Here is a 19,451-nt window from a genome sequence, read left to right on the forward strand (position 1 = left end):
CTCCTATTATGAAGCACAAGAAGAAAGGGGAAAGAAAAATGCCAGTGAGACGCTGACAGGATGTTCCTGTGCTGTGAGGAAAGGAGCAAGGTGCAGGGTAGTTGCAGTGAAGAGGGTCATAAGGAAGGGAATATTTTGCAACAATAAACTGACAAATTCTGAAAGTTCTGAGATGATACATGCCTAGGGAAAAGGCTGCCTAAAGCTCAGTAGCTATATCTGCAGCTATGTTATTAGATGAAAGTCTTTCTTGAAACTGATTTTACTACCCGTGTTAGCTTCAACCCAAAAGTAACCTCTTTGATAAGAAGCAGTATTAAAATAGAAGAGTCTCAGTGTGTATTGATGATGCACAGTGCCAGCAATTTGGAAATCAGGTTTTCAGAAAGCAAATAAAGGCTGTTGATTAATTCATGCAACCAAAGGAGAATATATGTTGCTGTTACATCCTCTCACACAGTGAGTAGTTCACCATGCTAGAACATGAGACAAAAAGAAGTGAAAAACTAGTTATTTGAAACACATGTCCATGAGAAAGTTTACTAGCAGACTGATATCTTTGGAGGAAGATTTTGGGTAATCATAAGCAATACTGAGGAAGGAAAGCATTCACCAGGCAGAAGCTTTTGTTTGAGAGGACCATAGAGATATAATTGCTGATTGCAAGAAAGAAGAATGGAAATCTGACAATGGAATTTATGTTTACATATGATTTGATATGTTTCTTCACCTGCAGCATCTCTTGAGATAATTTACGTGTTAATTGACATGTCTAGTTTGAGCACAGTAAGTGAGGAGTACTTAGCAGAGAGTTTTTTCATGATCTACAGTCTCTGCATAAAAGTAGCAGTTTCAACTGAAGCAGGATAATTGTCTTGGAAGTAGAAAAGGTTAAGTCAGGTGAATCTTCTTTCTATATAACTAGTTACTCTTTGAATACAGATGTATGTGGGACCAATAACCATCAGTTTCAGGAGCTCTGTTGGAAACTGAAATGACCACATAATTTGTCGAAAATTAGGACTCTTGAAAATGCTTTTGTGCATCCATAATAAAAATAAATAAAATTCCTGAGTGTAGGAAGTGACATAACTGAAAGGACCAGAAACTACAAGATAAATTATTTTGTGTCAAAAACAGTACAGGAAATAAAATAATCTTTAAAACTGAAAGATAACACTGAAAATATTTCCTCAAAGGAAGTAAGGGATAAATCTGTGTTGCTTCCAAGTCAATCTTGTGTGCAGTGGGGATAGTGGCCTGTGAGATTAAGAATATTCTCCCAGACCTGCAGAGGTGGGCGTGCTTGAGCATCACTTGCCACCTTTGCACAATCTAAAAGGGAGATAATAGGCAACAGCTGCTGCTGTGGCAATCCTACAGGTTTAGAGTGTGGGCAAAGGCAAGGTAAGAGGAACAGAGAAGAAATGCAAGTGTACAGGAGGCTGGAAATAATTCATCTCACCCAGAGCATTCCTGAAGTACAAACAATGCTCTCTGAAATTCAAATGCATGGAGGCCTATATCATTAGAGCTTGTAGGGATTTCTCTTCTCTTTATTTTCTTCTTTCCATTCTTTCCCCCCTACCATTGCAGAAGAACACAATGTATGTCTTGAAAACGAATTATCCTGTGGTGACATATTCATGCCTGTTCAGTTATTCCACTTAAAATTTCAACCATCAGCGTGAGCACTTACGTGTTCAGAGCTATCAATATTCAAATCTCTACTCTGGCAGTCTTTCTGCAGTTGAGTGTCTCTGTCAGGGCTTATGCAGGACTGAATAGGATCCACCCTAAGGTGAACTGAGGTTCTCATAAAGACAGTGCATAATGAAGGATGACTACTGGTGAATATATCACTCCTACACTGTAATTTGGAAAGCCAGCAGAATGGTGTTGGGGGCAGACTTCTTCCTGACAGGTTTCACAATAGCCTCTGTAGGCTGATCACACAAAAGCAAGGCTGTACCTTAGGGCTTGCCTACTGGTCTAGAACCAAAAGCTGGCTTGCCAGCCTTTCAAATCAAGTATTCTGTCTATTTTCCACAACAGGGATGTATAAAACATTTGTGCTTGTATATATAAGGTTCTTGTAATTCCCAAATTATTTACAAAAGTTCAGAGACTGCTCTGACTTTCAGCTTCCAATGTATTTGCATCAGGGTAAACTTAGGTAAGACTTTATGCATGTTTATAAGGAATTGAAAAGAAAATCTTAGTACAGGTGTATGAGTAGAATATATTTGTGTATTATATTTTCCATTTCATATAACATCCACTTTTTCATACTAAGTGTAGGTATTAAAAAAGACATTTATACAGAGTTTTGTCAAGCTGCTTCCAACTGCAATGTAACGATACTGCATCTTTCATTTAAGTGTAGAACAATATAAATTCCACAGTAAATAGGATTTCTGCCTCTTCTGCAGGGACTCTAATTTTTGACAGAGGATTGCAAGCCTTCTTCGCTTTCCTTTTCTGATATATTTTTTTTCTTTAAGCAAGGTTTCTGCAAAGAATAGGACATATCATATGCTCTAGTCATTGCTCTGTGCAATAAAATGCTCTGTAATAGCCTACTGCTTTTGGATTTTTGGGTCAGAAATCTTTACTTCAAATGGATATTGGTATCAGGACAAAGACAACATGCCATTTTCTAAAACTATAATGTATCTTCCACTTGTATGATTGCATTTCTTCTTTTGTTGTTTCTTTTTCTTTGGCCTTTTTCAGGAAGAAATACTCCTCTTAAATATTACAGTTTGAATCACTGGAATTACTAGCATAGCACCTCACAGCAACTTTTCTGTGTCTGAAGAGGCCTACAAGGGAGCCAGAGAGAGACTCTTTGTTAGGAACTACAGTGATAGGACAAGGGATAATGGGTTCAAATTGAAGGAGGGGAAGTTTAGGTTAGATATTACAAAAAGGTTTTTGACTGTAAGAGTGGTGAGACACTGGCACAGGTTGCCTAGGGACACAGTGGCTGCCCCAACCCTGGCAGTGTTCAAGGCCAGGTTGGATGAAGCCTTGAGCAACCTGGTCTAAGTGGGGAGATGTCCCTGCCCATGGCAGGGGATTGTGACTAGATGATCTATAAGGTCCATTCCAACCCTTAAATTCTATGAACTAGAGAGAAATTTCCTTCTTAAATGTTTGAGGAAAAATTGCTATTTTGACCTTTTTGTTTAAAAGGAGTGGATACATTTGAAGGAAAACTTCTTTTTTTCCTGACTACACTGTGTGATAAAAGTGGAATATTCTATAGTTAGCTTTAGGGTTAAGATGAAACGTGATTATAAATAGTGGGTTTGCTTTATGTTCAGTTTTAAGAGCCTCCATGTGTCTGTTCAGCAATATTGTTTTACTGTGTTCACTCTGAACAGAGTAAAGATAAGGTAAATCTAAAACTATTCAAATAATTGTGAAAATTAATATCTCCTCTGCTAAAATGTGTGTTTGTGGTACCTTTCTAAAAGTCTGCATAATGAAAGCTTTGTTTGAACTAACTTCGTAGTGTATACATTTTGTTTAATATATGGTCTGTGTACAGTGTGCTACAGCTCACTCTGGGATCTCACACAAGTCTTACATACTCAGAAATACAGTTACAAATATTAAACTAATAGGGTAGTATTTTCATTGTCAAAGTGAGTTTTGGATATAGGCTAGAATTTACAAATGCATTAAAAGAAAAGCAGGTGATATTTTTTAATTGCTTCTGAAATGGAAATATTTTAAGTTTCAGAGTAAAACTCTGCATGTAAATATCGTGTATGTTGTTTCACAGCCACCTTAAAAATACAACTTTGTGTATCTCGCAACTTTTCTGCTCAGTGTTCGGGTTTAATATGCTATGCTTTAAGAATGGATGTTGCCTACTCACACGGTGTTCACATGAAAATGCAAAGAACACATCAGGTGCAAAGTAGCACAAAAAAACCTCGTTAGAAACCCTTCCCATCTTATTCTGTCGACATTTAGAAATTGTTCCACCCATGCGGAGTATTGAACAGGAAAACACAGAAACAAGAGAAATGAAGATAAGCACTCTTTACTTATACATTTTTATGGTTCATTATAGTAGCTTCAAAATTAGTTGTACATAAATGTTATAGGAAGACTAATTATTGTGTTTATTGTTTAGATGAATTCTGGTTCTCAGATGGGTCCTTATCTGATAAAGCCAAATTCAATGATCCTGGCCTGATGCCCCTGCCAGACACTGCCACAGGGCTAGACTGGTCTCACCTGGTAGATGCTGCACGAGCGTTTGAAGGTAACAGGAAAATTTGAATAAAGATAAATGTTCAGTACACAAACTCTTTAAAAAAACATACATACTGTATAGACACATTTTGAATTACAGAAATCCATTGTTTGCCTCAATAGCCCTTTAGTTCTTTTGGCAGTATCACTTCTCAGTGTGGAAGATTGTCACTGAAAATTTTGTGTGTTCATGATGATTTCAATGTCCATCTTAGATGCAATTCATCCACTTTGAGGCCTAAGTTCCTTCTGTAATCAAGTAGAAAATTCAGGTTCTTTGAAGGATAGATTAAAAGCATTTAAGTTAGATGTTTATAATGAAACTGGGAGTAACATTCCCCTGAGTTTGTTGTGTTGTGTTTGTAAATTGGTATGTGTAGTCCAAATGATGTTGCAGTCCCTCTGTTTTCATAAGCCCCTGAAAAACAGCCAAAATGTACAGTGTATTTTCCAATAGCAGAACCTGAGGTGCAGGATATAGACCAGGTTTGCTTTATTAAATTATAAACCCAGATTAACTAAGAAAAAAACCTCATTTGCCTCTGGAAGCTAAACCTACACATAGCATTATAAACACAAAGATGGATGTTGGTTTGAGTGTATCTATGAATATATGCAATTGAATATTTGTGTTTTGTTGTTTCTGAGAGGTGTTTTGCTTAGGTTGCTGTGCTGTCTTAACATTTCTGATATTTCTTAACTGGTGTTGCTTGCATTAGTGAATGTATGGAAAGTCAAAGGTATCTATGAATAAGGATGACGTTATCACAGCCATCAGTGTATAAGATACGAGTCTTAACTTTATGAGGAGAGCTGGTTGTGAAATTAGTGATTTGGTTTTTTTAACTAAAAGCAACCATGGGAATCAGTTTTCAGGTACCTGATTTCTACCCAAAGTATGAAGTGATTAAATTTTGCTTTGATCAAAAGCTCTTCAGAACTACTTGCCATACTAAATTTAAAGGGCGTTGTGAAAACCCAAACCAACAGTGATGGTTAGGAATTTGAAGAACTGTGGTTTTTCTTAACCTGATCAGCTGTATGTGCAATCATTGCTATTCAATACTGCTCAAACATGGCTGCTGTACCTGCCAGGAAATACGGTGACACTGAGAATCTGACAGCTCTTCCCATGCATTTCTCTTTGATTGCTCAGGGAACACCCTGCTATTTGTTACTGACATCTTAAACTACTGAAAAAAGATTTGGATCAGTAAATGACTAGCTCTGTAACTTTGTACTTGAAGAATATTTTAAAATGCTAATAAAAATTTTGAGTACAGCTGACTGAAAGATCATTCTGTACCAGTTATGCTCCCGTATTTTTAGCTTTCTTTGCAAACTAATAGATTTTCATTCTTTTTACTACTTAGCTTTGTGATGAAAATAATTTCACTTTGGTAAGTGTTATGTGAGTGTAATTACATTTGAATTTGAGAGAAAGATAGAACAGCATAGTTATCCCATAGTGCCCTATCCTTGGGAGGAAAGGTGTTGGGTTTTAATTGCAGAAACCTTAGATGTATCTGTAGATAATGCTGAAGAACTCATGGCCTGAGTCATAAGATAGAAACTGTTTATTGAAGGGTTTTTTAATTATTGTAAGAATTTGAGTAGTAAATTAATATTTTTGTATGAAGGAATGTAATTTTTTTCTGTTTAGGATTCTGCAATAGAGACATCTATGCAGATGTATATGTTGGATAGGAATTAGGAGATGCAGTTTCCATATGTATTTTAGTGTTGTTGACTTAGGAGTTGCTTCAGCTTACTACATAAAAATAGCTTGGAACTACTGATCTGCATTCTATCGATGTGAAAGAGAGAGAGAGAGACTCTAAAGTTTATCCAGTTCTGAATATAAAGCTGCTTTGTTGGGTTTTTTTTATTAAACGGGGTGGAAATGTGATCACATTTCATATAGGACCATCTCAAAAAAAACCTAAAACAAACACACACACCCACAACCTTCAGTGAAAAGGATCACGAAAGAGTTGGTCTCTAGTTTGGCTTTGACAGCCTAATATTTCATAGTTGTGTTCTGTTCTAGAACCTAGATACTAGACTTAGTTTGAGGATTTTTTTCTTTGTACAAGGTTTTTTCTTAATATCAATTTATTAGAACTACCAATGTGATTCCAAAGTCTGGGTTTTTCTCTTGTGATCTCTCCAGATTATGTGTTGACACCTTACATAATTTGATCAGTTCAGCATCCCTAATATGTGCCTCACAATCCTTCATCTGTCTGTCTTAAAAAGCAATTGTATCTCAATTAATCTTAGATATAGCCTTTTTAGGTGCTTATGATGTTGGCATCAACTGAATTAAGAACAAGAACAGTGTTCTTTTTCACTGAACAGCTTCCTTCTCCCCTCTCAAGTGAACAGTGGACAAGGTTGTTTCTTAGTATTAGCCGTTTTCCAGCTGAATCCTTGGTCCTGTGTAGAACAGCAGTTTTTAAACTGTGTTCCATGCGGGTAGGAGAAGCCATTACATTTTTTTTACATTGAAAGTGTGGTTACAATGCTTTTCACTTTGTGAGGATTTCATTATCACTGATTTTGCTTGGCAAGAACTTTTGTGGGAAGACGAATATTTGAGTCAAACTTTTCCTGAAAATCCTCTGTTATTCATAAAACAGGTCTCCACAGTGCAGTGGAGAGTGCTGCAGGCATTAACTCCACAGGCTCCAGAAGCTGCGTCAGTGAAGGAATTTTGCTTGAGCTGCTTCTGTGGACTGTCCATAAGCTGGAGGACAGTGCGCTATCATTTTAAGACTTTGCACTGCCTGCCTTTGCAAGACAGTTTTGACACTGAGATTTATCCAGAGATGATATTTAACATGCATCCTAAAGGCAGTCCAGTCAGGTGCAAGGGATATCCTTCCATTTCTGTCATACATGGATAGGCTGCTTCCAGTTCCCTCCTCTTTATTTTGGTGGGAGCTGCAGAGACACAGTAACCAGGGAGCAGTTGACATGCTAGAAATACACTGTTACGATGGTTTTGTATCCATCCCTGAAGCTAACAATAAAAAATAGATGGAACTGGATGTGACTGTACCGCAAAAGAGGCTTTAGGAAGGGCAGTTGGGGTGAAAAAGGAGAAGTTAAAGAAGCAAAAAGAAAGAAAACCTGTGCAAACTGGGTAAAGATAAAGAATAAATTGGAAAGCCAAATTTGAAATAGGAGAACAAAGACGTCTCAGAAAAGACTAAGGGGAAAGAAGATGATTAATTTTTTAATTCTCTTATTGTGTTACCCGTCTAACAGATCTCCAAGTTAGGGAAGAAGGACTGTTCAACATGTTTATTACATTGCTGATAGCTAATTTTGGATCTTTTCAATGTTTTGGGGATCAAAATGAGAGGCCCTTCTGGATCTCCATACCTTATAATGACCTGTTACTGTCATTATAAGAAGAGGACTGACACAAATACAAATATTGAATATTCTTTTGAATAGAACTTCTTACTACCAGTGCTACTTCAAACTGGGTTTATTATGCTTTAAAAATAAAAAGCTGTTTATTGTTTGGTAAGTCATATTGCGGGTTTCAACTCCTGATTTTTTCCAGGTGATTTTTATGAATGTCTACTAGTGCCAGTCAGAATGCAGTTTCTTAATGCCAATTTATCTTTGCAGAAACATCTGTGCTTCTATAATTAATGTTATTTTAATACTTCCATTTAAAATCTTCATAGCTTAATGCAAGTAATGCTACGCATAGCATAATGAGAAAGAAATGAAGCATTCAGCATGACAGATAATTATTCTAACTAAAGTAATGTATTAAACTGCTAGAAAAAGAAAAAATGAACGTTTAGCTATCATTTGGTCATTTCTAGTCTGTGCATGTGTAACTCTTTTTGCTTCAGTGTATACGTCAGTGTGTGTTTGTGTGTAGACTTTACCTTAACAATAAGAGAGCAGCTTCATGCACTATACTCATTTTAGCCTTTTCTGCTCTCCAGTACATAAAAATTGCCTGGAGTTTTTTTCTGGCCTCTGTTAGTGGCCTGGAACAGTGAAAATCCAGATTCAAGTTCTTAATGGTTGCAACTGTATGATTCTGTTACTGTAAACCAAGACATGAATTTTTGTCTCATCTCTAGTCTTGCCAAGTTTAAACTTTTGATATAAAGACCAATATATTTTTGCAAATAGTTTTCTATGCATGAGTCCTGTTTGGAGTTTGGCAGGGACATCCCAGTTAAAAATAAGAGCTCTGAGATTTTCTTCCGTTTAGTATGCATATTTCACTTCAATGGAATAGGAGGTGTCACTATAGTTTCGAGGAAGCAGAACTTAGGCCTTACAGCATCATACCCAGAAATACACTTGATTGTGGTTTATAAAAGTTAGCTGTTGGTCAAGGTAACTTTGAGTTCATTTTCATTAATAGAGACTTAAGCCAATTCTGTTAAGAACAAATAAAAATCAATAGGAGGATTTTGCTCTTCGAAGCACAAATTCAATCTACACCACAATTCTGGTTTAATAGTAAATTGGTGAAGCTATTGCTAAGCGTGAACACATAGGGAGATCAGTGAGATTTGATACAGTTGCTGAAAATAAAAGTGTGTCTTTAAAAGTACTTGAAACGTGTTCGGAGGCAAAATAGTTTGCTAGTCCAGGACCTAGTTGTTGTGCTAGTTATTACAGAGGTTTATTGTGTTACTGACTTGTTCAGAGAATGATTTTGACACTAACCTGGCATAGGAAAATTAAGGAACTAGCCTTAGAGAAGCAGCACAGGAATTAATGTAGTGTGTTACATAATTGGAGACTTCTGATTATTAGTGGCCATGTAGTTACTCTTTTCCTCACCTCATGAATGTGAGAATGTGGTTCCATATTTTATAAAGATACGAATATTGGAAAAATATGTTTAAGTTACATTAAAATAATAGGAAAGGGTTAACAATTAGTGTCCTACTTTGTGTATTAATATTATATTTTAGTTATGTGAAGTTGGACTTCATTAGGGATTATACAAGGAAGGAAAAGCTAATGCACACATTATGCTTTGTTGCAAGCACATTTGTATACTTTTAATGTGTGTTGAAATAATACAAAAATATTCTAAAATGTTTTTTTTTAAATAGCAGCAACATACTGTTTGTTGCCTGCTTTGTTTCTATCAAGTGGTAACGAAAATGTGAATATTATAAAGGTGAAATCAGTAATTAGCTATGTACTTCAAACTGCTTGTTTACAATGCCTTGTTATGTACTGTGTTTGATCTGGGAAAGTAGGTTTAGTTTATCTACACTGATAAATCTATTTAACTTAATACATTTCAAACCTGTAAATGATGTGATTGATTATGTGTTTAAAATAATATTCTTAGCTTATTGTCAGCACATAGGGAAAAGTCATGTTCACATTCACTGAGATCCATCACTAGTCAGAAATAAGGATAAAAGCAGGGGAAATGAGCTGTGGTCTTTTAAATTGGATAAAATGCAACATGCAACTTTTCTTCATAATATTATAGAACGAATTGACAATCTTTAGTATTCCTTAAAACTGAAGGGATTTTTTAAATCAATAGACCTTTTTAGTGATTTCCTGTTTTTGTTTGGTAGAACTTTTAAAACAAAATGTCCTTCCTAGTTCAAACAATCTGGCCTCTGTGTGTCCTTAGGGTTTGAAGGATTGTCCTCTTATGTATTGTGCCAAGTTGTCATGCTGTGTTGCAATACTGGGTATTACTATTAGAGACATGGGGTGTAACACCTTGTGCTTGGTGTGTGTAAAAAGGGCCTGGTGAGGCTGAGAGTAAGCACCAGCATGAGTTGCACAGGGAGCATCCCACTGCATGCGCTGTACGCAAAGGCCACAGCTGCTCCAGTGGAGATGGACTGTCTTGTTTATAGGAACATTCTAAATCTTATTCCAGGTTTTGACTCAGATGAAGAATTTGGGCCGTTCTGTCATCACACGCCGTTTCTAGGTGATGGTTTGGGATTGATGACTTTTGCCTTTTGTAAACTTTCTTTAATATTTCCTATGTTTGCACGTTTGCATGATAATGCAAGCTTTGGGCCTTGTGGGGTGGTAGAGCAAGGGGAGAAAGGGCAAGGCAGGCATGTTGTGTCACCAGAATTCATACAAGCCTACAGACATGGATTTTGTTTGCCAGAAATAAGCTAAGTTGATCTCCACAGAATATGGATTTTGGTTTTTTAAAGAAGACAAATTAAATCCTAATGAATGCATCATTTACTCCTGTTCTGTGCAATGATGATCTGCATGGCATACTTCTATTATGTGGTGACTGATGTATTTTGGCAACCACACTGTATATCCATAGGTAATTACATCTGTGCTTGTTAGATTGTGTTCTAGTGAAATTCAATGCAGATAATAGTGTGCCTTAGTAATATATATAAAAAAACCTTCAATTGGTAAAAGTATTGTGAATGTATTGTTTCTCAAGTATGCAGATTACCATTAGGTTCTGCAAATGCTTGAGGTAGTAACGCAGTATGAGTGGACAGTGCAGATTTCTGAGGAATCTGAGGGCTTTAAGTCCATGGAAAAATGCAAAGCTTTTTTGCTGAATGATTATTATCATTGGTTGTGGCCCTGAATTCCTAAATGGTTTTCTGCAGATTTCATCAAGACCAATTTACTGTTCATATCAGCACTAACTGATCCAAACAAATCTGTCTTACTCTGCTGATAGACATAAAAAATTGCTTTGGGGTTGCCTTTGGATGCAGGTGTGGGGAAGCCAACTAGCTGGAACATACATCTGCTGTTTATCTTCAAAGCTGAGATGTAGAAACCTACATCCATTTCGCTAACTGAACCAGGATAATGGCTGTCATATACAGCCTTTTATTTTGTCCAGTTTTAGACGTATCCTTATGTTACTTTTTTTACAGATCAGAGAGTAGCATCTTTTTGCACCTTGAATGATATGCAGCAAGCTCAGGGTTTGGAAGGAACACAAGAGTTACCTTTGGATGAGAGCCCTCCAGATGGAAAAGATTTCCTTGAGGTTGCTGGGTATGTCAGAATTAAAGCATATTTCTTACAAAACTATTTTAAGGAAAGATTTTCTCTTAATGTTGCATGTCAACTTTCCTGTATGCATATTTCACAGCTGTTTGATGGCAGACCTGTTACCTTGACTGATCATGTCTTTTAATTTTGAAAAATGTTGTTTCTTGGAATCAATTTATGGGCCAGATCAGTCTGGAAAATTGGTACCATTGTCAGATGAAGCTCTCTCACTGAAATAGGTCTCTAATGCAGAGCATGGTTAGATGCAGAGTTTCAGATAATCCAATTTTTCATTGTATTCCTCCTCTACAGTAATAATTTGTGTTATGCTTGTTTCTGTTTTCATTTGACTAGAACCAATAACAGGAGCTCAACTCCGTGGCATACAATAACCTTATCTGCAGCAAATCTCTCAGACCTTGGAACAGGTGTTCCTACCTGTCTTTTGCAACTATTTCCTACTTGAAAACTCAAGTATTTCATTTATTTCAAATTAATCAAGAGAACCTATAACTGAGGACTGCAGGGAATTTTTATGCCAAACTATGCAATTCTTCAAATTCTTCCCAGGGCTCTGGTAGAGATTATTCTTCTCTCTGCCTGCCCAGCACCACCTCTCTCCCCCTGCCCTGTCTTCTCTGCTATGAGGAGTATACTTTTTTAAACCACAGACTCAGCAGTATGTCTACTAGCACACTTTAAAAGAAAAACACATCTTTGATTAGTTTTGCTCTTCAGTTGTAGGAATGGAAGAACGGGAAATGGAGGGAGAAGTCTTCTTGCTTGTTAGACTATCACATTTTAATTTGAACCAATTTTACACAAATTAGCTTACTTACATGGTAAAGTGCATTTGTTGTAATTACTTCTAAGTCCACATCTTTCCCAACCTAATGATCAGTAAGGACTGCAAAGGACTGTTAAAGATGTTCCCCTTTTAGCATCAGCAAATCTGTCACATTTGTGCAATTGCATGAAGCAGCTGGTTCAGCTTTGTATGTAAAGCTTCTCTCTTCACCTTTTTTAGACACAATTATTCACGTGGTGGCTAATTGCATCTATAATGTACATGAAACTGTCTCCCACAGTGCTCATTGTCATTCAGAAAACAGAAGCTATTCTCAGTATTTTCCTCCAGTCATGAGTTTGATTAACCTGTGGCTATATTTCATATGTTTTGACCTTTAAACAAAATATTTGTCTCCATAAAGCCATAGGTTTATCCTTTACTGAAAATGACACTCCTGCACACCAGACAAAAGAACTCTTAATAGTCCTTTTGGTTTACAGTAATTGCTGCTGCAGCTTGCTTCAGATTAGTACAGTCCTTATCAGAAAGCAGCTTGTTAACTAATGTGCCTGCACACACCGTTGAGCAGCGAGTTTGGCTTGCACTGTGCAAATAATTCCTAAAACATTCCATCTTAAAATCATCGTAACTTCTGCCTGATTTACACAAGAGGAGTGTCATACTTCAGATATTGCAGGATTGGATTTATGTTCTAATAATAGTCTGCTGCTGATGCTGGTTTTGTCTCCGTTTTCCTAACTGTGCCTAAACTGATTTGTTTCCTTTGCTATTACTAAAAGTGTTAACCTACAAAAGCTGGGAAGAAAATGTTTTCAACTAACTCAGAGTGAAGGTAGTGATTTACTTTACAGGGAACATGCTCCGAGTACTCTGACTGGAAAAGTAAACCAGCTAGAAGTTATCCTCCGGCAGCTACAAACTGACCTGAGAAAGGTAAAGAGACCATTAGCAATGTAACTACTCTCCAGTTTTAATAGCTACATTTTTACACGGAGTTCATCAAGGGCTTGAAAGAAATAGATCAATTAAACTAGATAGTGCAGTTGCTGAGTGGTAAATCTCAGTGGTTGATCAGAACATTGCAGTGCAGAAGGTCCTGTGGGAGTGGTTATGTGAACAACCTGGCCCAAGTTTATGGGTCTTTACTCAGGAATAACTGTCCTACATACAGTGATACCCCAGAAAAAATGAAGCACTTTATCTTCATTTATGGTACTTTAGATTTAACAAAGGGTAGGGACACGGACACGGGCACTGTTGCTAAGTAGTTAGCGCTCCAGATTTGTCATCCTTGTTGCCTTGTGGTGTCTAGATCATGTAGCAATGACTTGCTTTGTGCCTCATTTGCTGTCTGATTTCTGGGCTGAGATGGAGACAATGGCAGGACTGATAGAAATGAGGCTCGTTTTGGTGACAATCATGTAAGGGAAAATTTTGAAATTAGGTATTTTTCTTCCTTAGTGATCAATTCCTTTCAACTTGGGCTCTCACATATGATTTATTACAGCTAAAACCTTATGCTTTTAGTGCTTGAATTTTTAAAAATTTTTAATGGTTAAATGAAGTAAGCTGTAATTTTTCTATTAAAGTAGCATCTAGTTTTCTTTTTAGCTTGCAATATTTTCTCATCATGATTGAGGTAGTTGGAGCACATTTGGGGAATTAATGTACAGTTAGTAGTTGTCAGACTGGATTAGGGAGCTCAGCAAAATGTAGCTGTATGACATGCATAGAAATAATGACAGCCATAATAATAATAAATAGATTCCTTTTATAATAATATAATAATAATAAATGCCATCATCACGACTACTTACTTTACTCAACTTGTATCTTTGGTATCCAGGAAAAACAAGACAAAGCAGTTCTCCAAGCAGAGGTACAGCACCTGAGACAAGATAACATGAGACTTCAGGAGGAGTCTCAAACAGCAGCTGCTCAACTGAGGAAATTTACTGAATGGTTTTTCAATACAATAGACAAGAAATCCTAATGGCTGGGCCCCTGGAAAATACTTATTTGAACAATGTAACAGCTGTATTTTTTGAATTAGCGGGGTAATAATTTCACTGTGTTCACAATCCATTTTAGGTGTTTCTGCTACATTCTCTATCCAGCTTTATTCGTTTGAAAAGGAGAGAGAACTGTGGTAGTCAGTCTTTAAATTCATATGAAGAAAGCAGAGAATAGCGGATATTTGTTTGTGTGCAGATGAATGTAAAAAATCCTTAGTGTCATTTTAGACATTTTTAGAAGTTGCTCTGGCTGGGGCTTGCCTGAAGAGGAATATTTGGGGTTTTAGTTCCTGCATTTCAGGTGCGCTGGTGAAGATGTTAAAGCAATTTACATTAGCTTGGGCTTCAGTATTGTAAGATAAAAAGAATAACCAGACATATACTTTAATGTTTAAAAGGTGCTCTATTTTTTTGTATGTACAGTAGTTTTATTTCCACAGTCCACATTGTCATAGCAATAAGAATGGAGGTATAGTGAATAGTCACAGAGCTGTGTTTATAAAATGTTAGCACTGATGTGTTTAACACTAGTTTGGATGCAGATACATTAGAGATTATTTATTTGCAGGAACAAATGGTGCCTGAATATAAACAGTGTTCTGATTTTCTAAAAATACACATGCCTTGTAAATGGCTCACTGGGGTTAGCCCACTCCCAACTTCAGTTACTTTTGTATAGTTGATGTTCAGCTAAACAGTTATACTGCTTAACTATTGAAATCATGTATGGTGTGAGCCAGCCAATCAATTGTACAATGCCAAATTTGTTTATCTTTGTACAGAAGCTTTGATCAAGTGTCTTGTATTTAACACCTTTATTTAAGCTTATTTAACCTTAAATTGTTGTTTTTATAAAGTTTGTTTTATCTGCACTATGGTGAGGTCAGTTGGTTGCAAGTTGTAATATTTTTAGCTTGCCAAGACTGTACTGAGGAGTTCTAGAAAATTCTAACAATTGGATGCTGCTAGTACACAATTGATTTGTTTGTATGCTTTAACATTTTTAACTGTTTAATTTGAAATGAACATACATCCTGCTTTTTTAATAAATGTTAAAAATCTAAACCTGAATTATTTTACTTTGTATTATCTGTAATCACTGTTACCAGTAATACCTCGGTTTCCATTCAGCCAAAGCTCTAGTTTCTCCATCCAGAGACATTTCAAACTCACAGAACTCTCATGATCCCTTCTCACCAACAAGGGGTTGTCAACATTATTACATTTATTTCTTTGGCGTGTCCTGGAACTGAAGAGGTAGCTTTACTGGTCAAGGACCAAAAGCTGTTATGGCTGTTCATAAGCACTGATTAGTGGTTTAGGTGAAAAAAACCCCAAACAACTGCTTTTTACCGAGAAATACATCCTAGAGAAAAATTTCAAAAGGTGTCTAGTTCCGCATACTACTTTGTATTAGTGGTAGCATGAAATAACTTGCCATCTTGTGCCAGCAATTGAGCAACTGAGATTGCAGTGTTAGCATATGTGAGATATTTTGTGTACAGTACTGAGCTTAAAGTCTGCACCAAAGAAAAAGGACAATTTTGCAAAATGAAATGAAGCGAATGAGCACATTTGAGTTATCCTGAGAGAAAAAAAACACAAGTTCATTATCATAGTTGTATGCCAGTTTCCTTTCAGCAGCAGCAAACCTATGGAAAATTGTTGAGTAGTTTGAAAAGACATGCAACTGATACAAGTAGAAGCCTGTGTCCATTGTTAGTGCACATTTTCTGAGAAATGTTTTAGAAGTTGAACAAATATCTGCCACTGCTGTAAAAATTGATCTGAGAGACTCCTCTTAGGAAAGGTGTTATACATGGGTTTATCAAGGCTTTGCTATCCTTACACTGGAATGGAAAAGACTATTTTGTGTTTGTATTTTTCATCAAAAAAATCTTGACTTTTGCATACCAAACAATATCCACTAGGCTGTATTAACAGGGTAATTAAACATGGCAGTCATGTGTTACACTAGCTTCTGCTTTAAGCACCTTGGAGAAGTCATTAGCAAACCCATCTGGCTGGAGACCTTGCCAAATAACAGTGCTGAACAACTTGGGCAATTTGTGAACATGTTTCTGTGAGGGTTGGTCTGTCCCCTTTGAAAAGCCATGCTAACTGAAATGAACTCAAGGATAAGCTTGTTCTGATGGGACACTGTTAGGTTTGTATAAGAGTTTATTGTCCAATATTCATTTTAGCTCTTTAACTCTGTTATTGAAAACCAGCAGTTATAATCAACTATGTCCAGAAAAACGACTTTCCATAGTTATCTTTCCTATTTTCCCATCCAACTGAAAACATTTTAGTTCCAAGAGTTACAAAAAACTTTGTTTACAAATCTCCTATTCCTTTTCTTGACAAAAGCACTTGTGTTAGGGGCACATGGTTCTTTCTTAATTAAGCTTCACTGTGGGGAAAAGTTTTTAGACTGGCTGTTAACGTTTTAACAACACAGGAATACAATATGTGTCCGAGACCACAACACAGTTTTGGCATAGGTAAAGGACATTTAATTGGACATTTTAATGAACTGTTTTTTTGGGTTTGTTTTTTTTTAAGAATAATCCTTTCAGAGGCAGTTTGCTCACAAAATGCCTGTTTTGGGCACGTGAAGGCAAAGGCTAAGTCTACATAAGCAACTAGTGTGGAGCACTAGGAAGATTTAGAGTGTTTCTAATCCAGGTTTTGGGGGTGGGAGGAGGTCTTTCAGGCTCTTCCTTGTCCATTCCATGGCTGGATGCCTTTTAGTTTGTGGCTGAAATCATGTTATGTAGGCTCTGGCCTAGCTTCGTCTGAAAGCTCCCTGCTCTAAGACCATTCTGTATGATCCAAAGCAGAGTAAGTGGGTGTGATTGGGAAATTGATTTCAAAGATGTGTTTGTGATCTGAATTAAAACAGTAATATGGAAGAGTTTTAAATGTCAACAAATTCCTCCCAGCACAGCAGGCCATGCTGCAAAGTACTAAGATGTAGAAATCAAATGTGAGCCAATGCAGGTGTTTACTTCTGTAAAAAGGATGGACACCAATCATGGCAAGATTACAAAATGCTCTTCTTCTGCCCTAAAAGTGGTATATCAAAATTTACATGCAGGTCTTTATTGAAAGGATCCTCACTGAGACATTTCTGACAATGTGGACTGTACTTTATTATGTATAGTTTTTTTCTGAGACCCTATTAGGAAACATAAGGGATAATTTCTGCTATTTTTTTCTGTTCCTGGGAGGGTAGTCATACTGTGCTTTATGCATGTGGTAGCTTTATACAGAAGCTGTTTACATCCTCTGTGTATTATTTGATATAAATTGTCAAAATAGTTCCTCTTTTTTTGTGCCTAAAATCCAGTTATGTGGGAAAAATGTTTAGAATATTTTTAATATGGACTAGTTAATTGCAGAACAGTTGTTTAGGAAAACATTTTTCAGTACAGAAAAAAATAAGAATTGCTATATGCATTATATTGTTGCAGCACTTCTTGAGCTCTGCATTGATGGATTCTTATACATAAGGAAGTCAGTGAAACTCTGGAATTGAATGGAATTACAGTTTGAAACCCTCAGAACCATTAATTGTTGTAAAAGCAAGTTATTTTTCATCCCATCTTCTCTCTTCCAGAGTGACTAGAATAAAAATAATGTGTTTCAGCTCAAAAGCAAATATAAATCTTGATCTCAGCTTTGTCTATGCACACAGGTTTTATTTTTCATTTGATTCCTTGCACTTTGATTCTCACCCTCAGCATAATATGGTTTTCTCTCAAGGAGAATCCAATGGCATGTGAGCCAGAAGGAGAAGTTCTGCAATCGGTGCCTGGTCTGACCCGCCAGGTAAAGGTCTTAGTGGGTTTAGATAAAGCCATAGAGCAGCAGGGCCTAAGCATTTTGCTGTCTTTGCTCCTGTGTTGTTCACTACAGTGGCTGCAGAACAGAAAGCAAGGCTGATATAGTTTCGTCCAGCCTTGCTGATGTAAATCTTTGCTATTTTGCAGTCTCTGATGTCACTGGCTTTCTTAAACAGTGCTAGCTTTCAGAAGACTTTTTGACTCATGGGTAAAGCAACCAGGTAAGAACATGTATTTCCAAAATAACTGCATCTAACAGGTTTCCAAAACCTTCACCAGGTAAGCAATTAAAAATAAAAAGGGAAAAGGATCAGGAATAGAGAGGATATTTCTTAGGTTTCATTTTGATTCTCTTTTCAGACAGGCAGCCAACATCACTGGCTCTCGCACTGTCTTAAGGGGACATAGCAGGACCAGAGAATGGAATGAAGAGACCAGATTGCTCATAGCCTTCTGTTTTAGAAATCACTGGAAGGTTTCAAACATATTAGTGTTGGAATCCTATTTATTTTATCAACTTCTCAGGGGAAATAGTTTTATGTTACGGAATCACAGAATAATCAGAGTTGGAAGAGACCCTTGAGGATCATCTAGTTCAACTCCTGGCCCTGAACAGGACATCCCTGATAATCACACCATGTGCCTGAGACCATAGTCCAAACACCTTTTGAACTCTGTCAGGCTTGGTGCTGTGACAGTAGCAAGCAATGTTCTTTGCTGCTTTTTTCTTTTTTTTTTTTTTTTAACATGGGAGCCTTTTTCCTTCACTAACCATCACTATTTAAAGGTTTCTTTGCTCTACAGCATCATAGAATTAATCTAGTAGTGGTCATATTGACCTTGTCCTCTTTGGAATAAACTGAGGCTGATAGAGGAATGATACACATGTTTGCAGAAAGGCTGTACATCTATTTCATGTTTTCGTCTGTTCCTCCTATACAATAGCTGAATCCATACAAATCTACGGTGCCTGATGTGTTCATCCTAGAACACTTATGGAGTTGGCTGATGTCATTGTGAGGCCTCTCTTGATGATTTTTCAGCTATCTTGGGAATCTGGAGAGGTCCCAATTGACTGGAAGCTGGCTAATGTTGTCCTGATTTTCAAAAAAGGCGGGAAGGATGACCCTGGTACCTACAGGCCTGTTAGCCTCAATTCTGTACCCTGTAACATCATGGAAAAGATTAACCTGGGAGGTATTGAAAGACACCTGAAAGATAACACGCTTATTGGACACAGCCAGCATGGCTTCCTGAGGGGACAGTCCTGCTTGTCAAACCTTATTTCCTTTTATGACAAGGTTGGTGACCTAGCTGATCAACTGGGAAGCCAGTTGATGTAATCTTTTTAGGTTTCAGTAAAGCTTTCAATACTGTCTCTCTCACAAGATGCTTCTGGACAAACTGTCCAGCATAAAACTGGCCAAACACACTATGTGAGGGGTGAGCAACTGGCTCACGGCTCAGGCTCAAAGGGTTATGGTGAGT

The 19,451-nt window shown here is 37.0% G+C and overlaps 1 protein-coding gene across 1 annotated transcript; it reads left to right on the top strand.

The window, feature by feature from the left end:
* Nucleotides 1-4,150: 4,150 nt before the first annotated feature.
* LOC103797303 (signal-induced proliferation-associated 1-like protein 2) lies at nucleotides 4,151-14,582 on the top strand (the record flags this gene model as incomplete). Its single annotated transcript, XM_009069505.1, has 4 exons — nucleotides 4,151-4,282; nucleotides 11,169-11,292; nucleotides 12,952-13,033; nucleotides 13,947-14,582. Coding segments are annotated over 4 exons (485 nt in total), but the record flags the coding sequence as incomplete, so codon positions are not given.
* Nucleotides 14,583-19,451: the final 4,869 nt, after the last annotated feature.

Source organism: Acanthisitta chloris, unplaced genomic scaffold (assembly GCF_000695815.1).
Source record: "Acanthisitta chloris isolate BGI_N310 unplaced genomic scaffold, ASM69581v1 scaffold3182, whole genome shotgun sequence".
Taxonomy (NCBI): Eukaryota; Metazoa; Chordata; class Aves; order Passeriformes; family Acanthisittidae; genus Acanthisitta; species Acanthisitta chloris.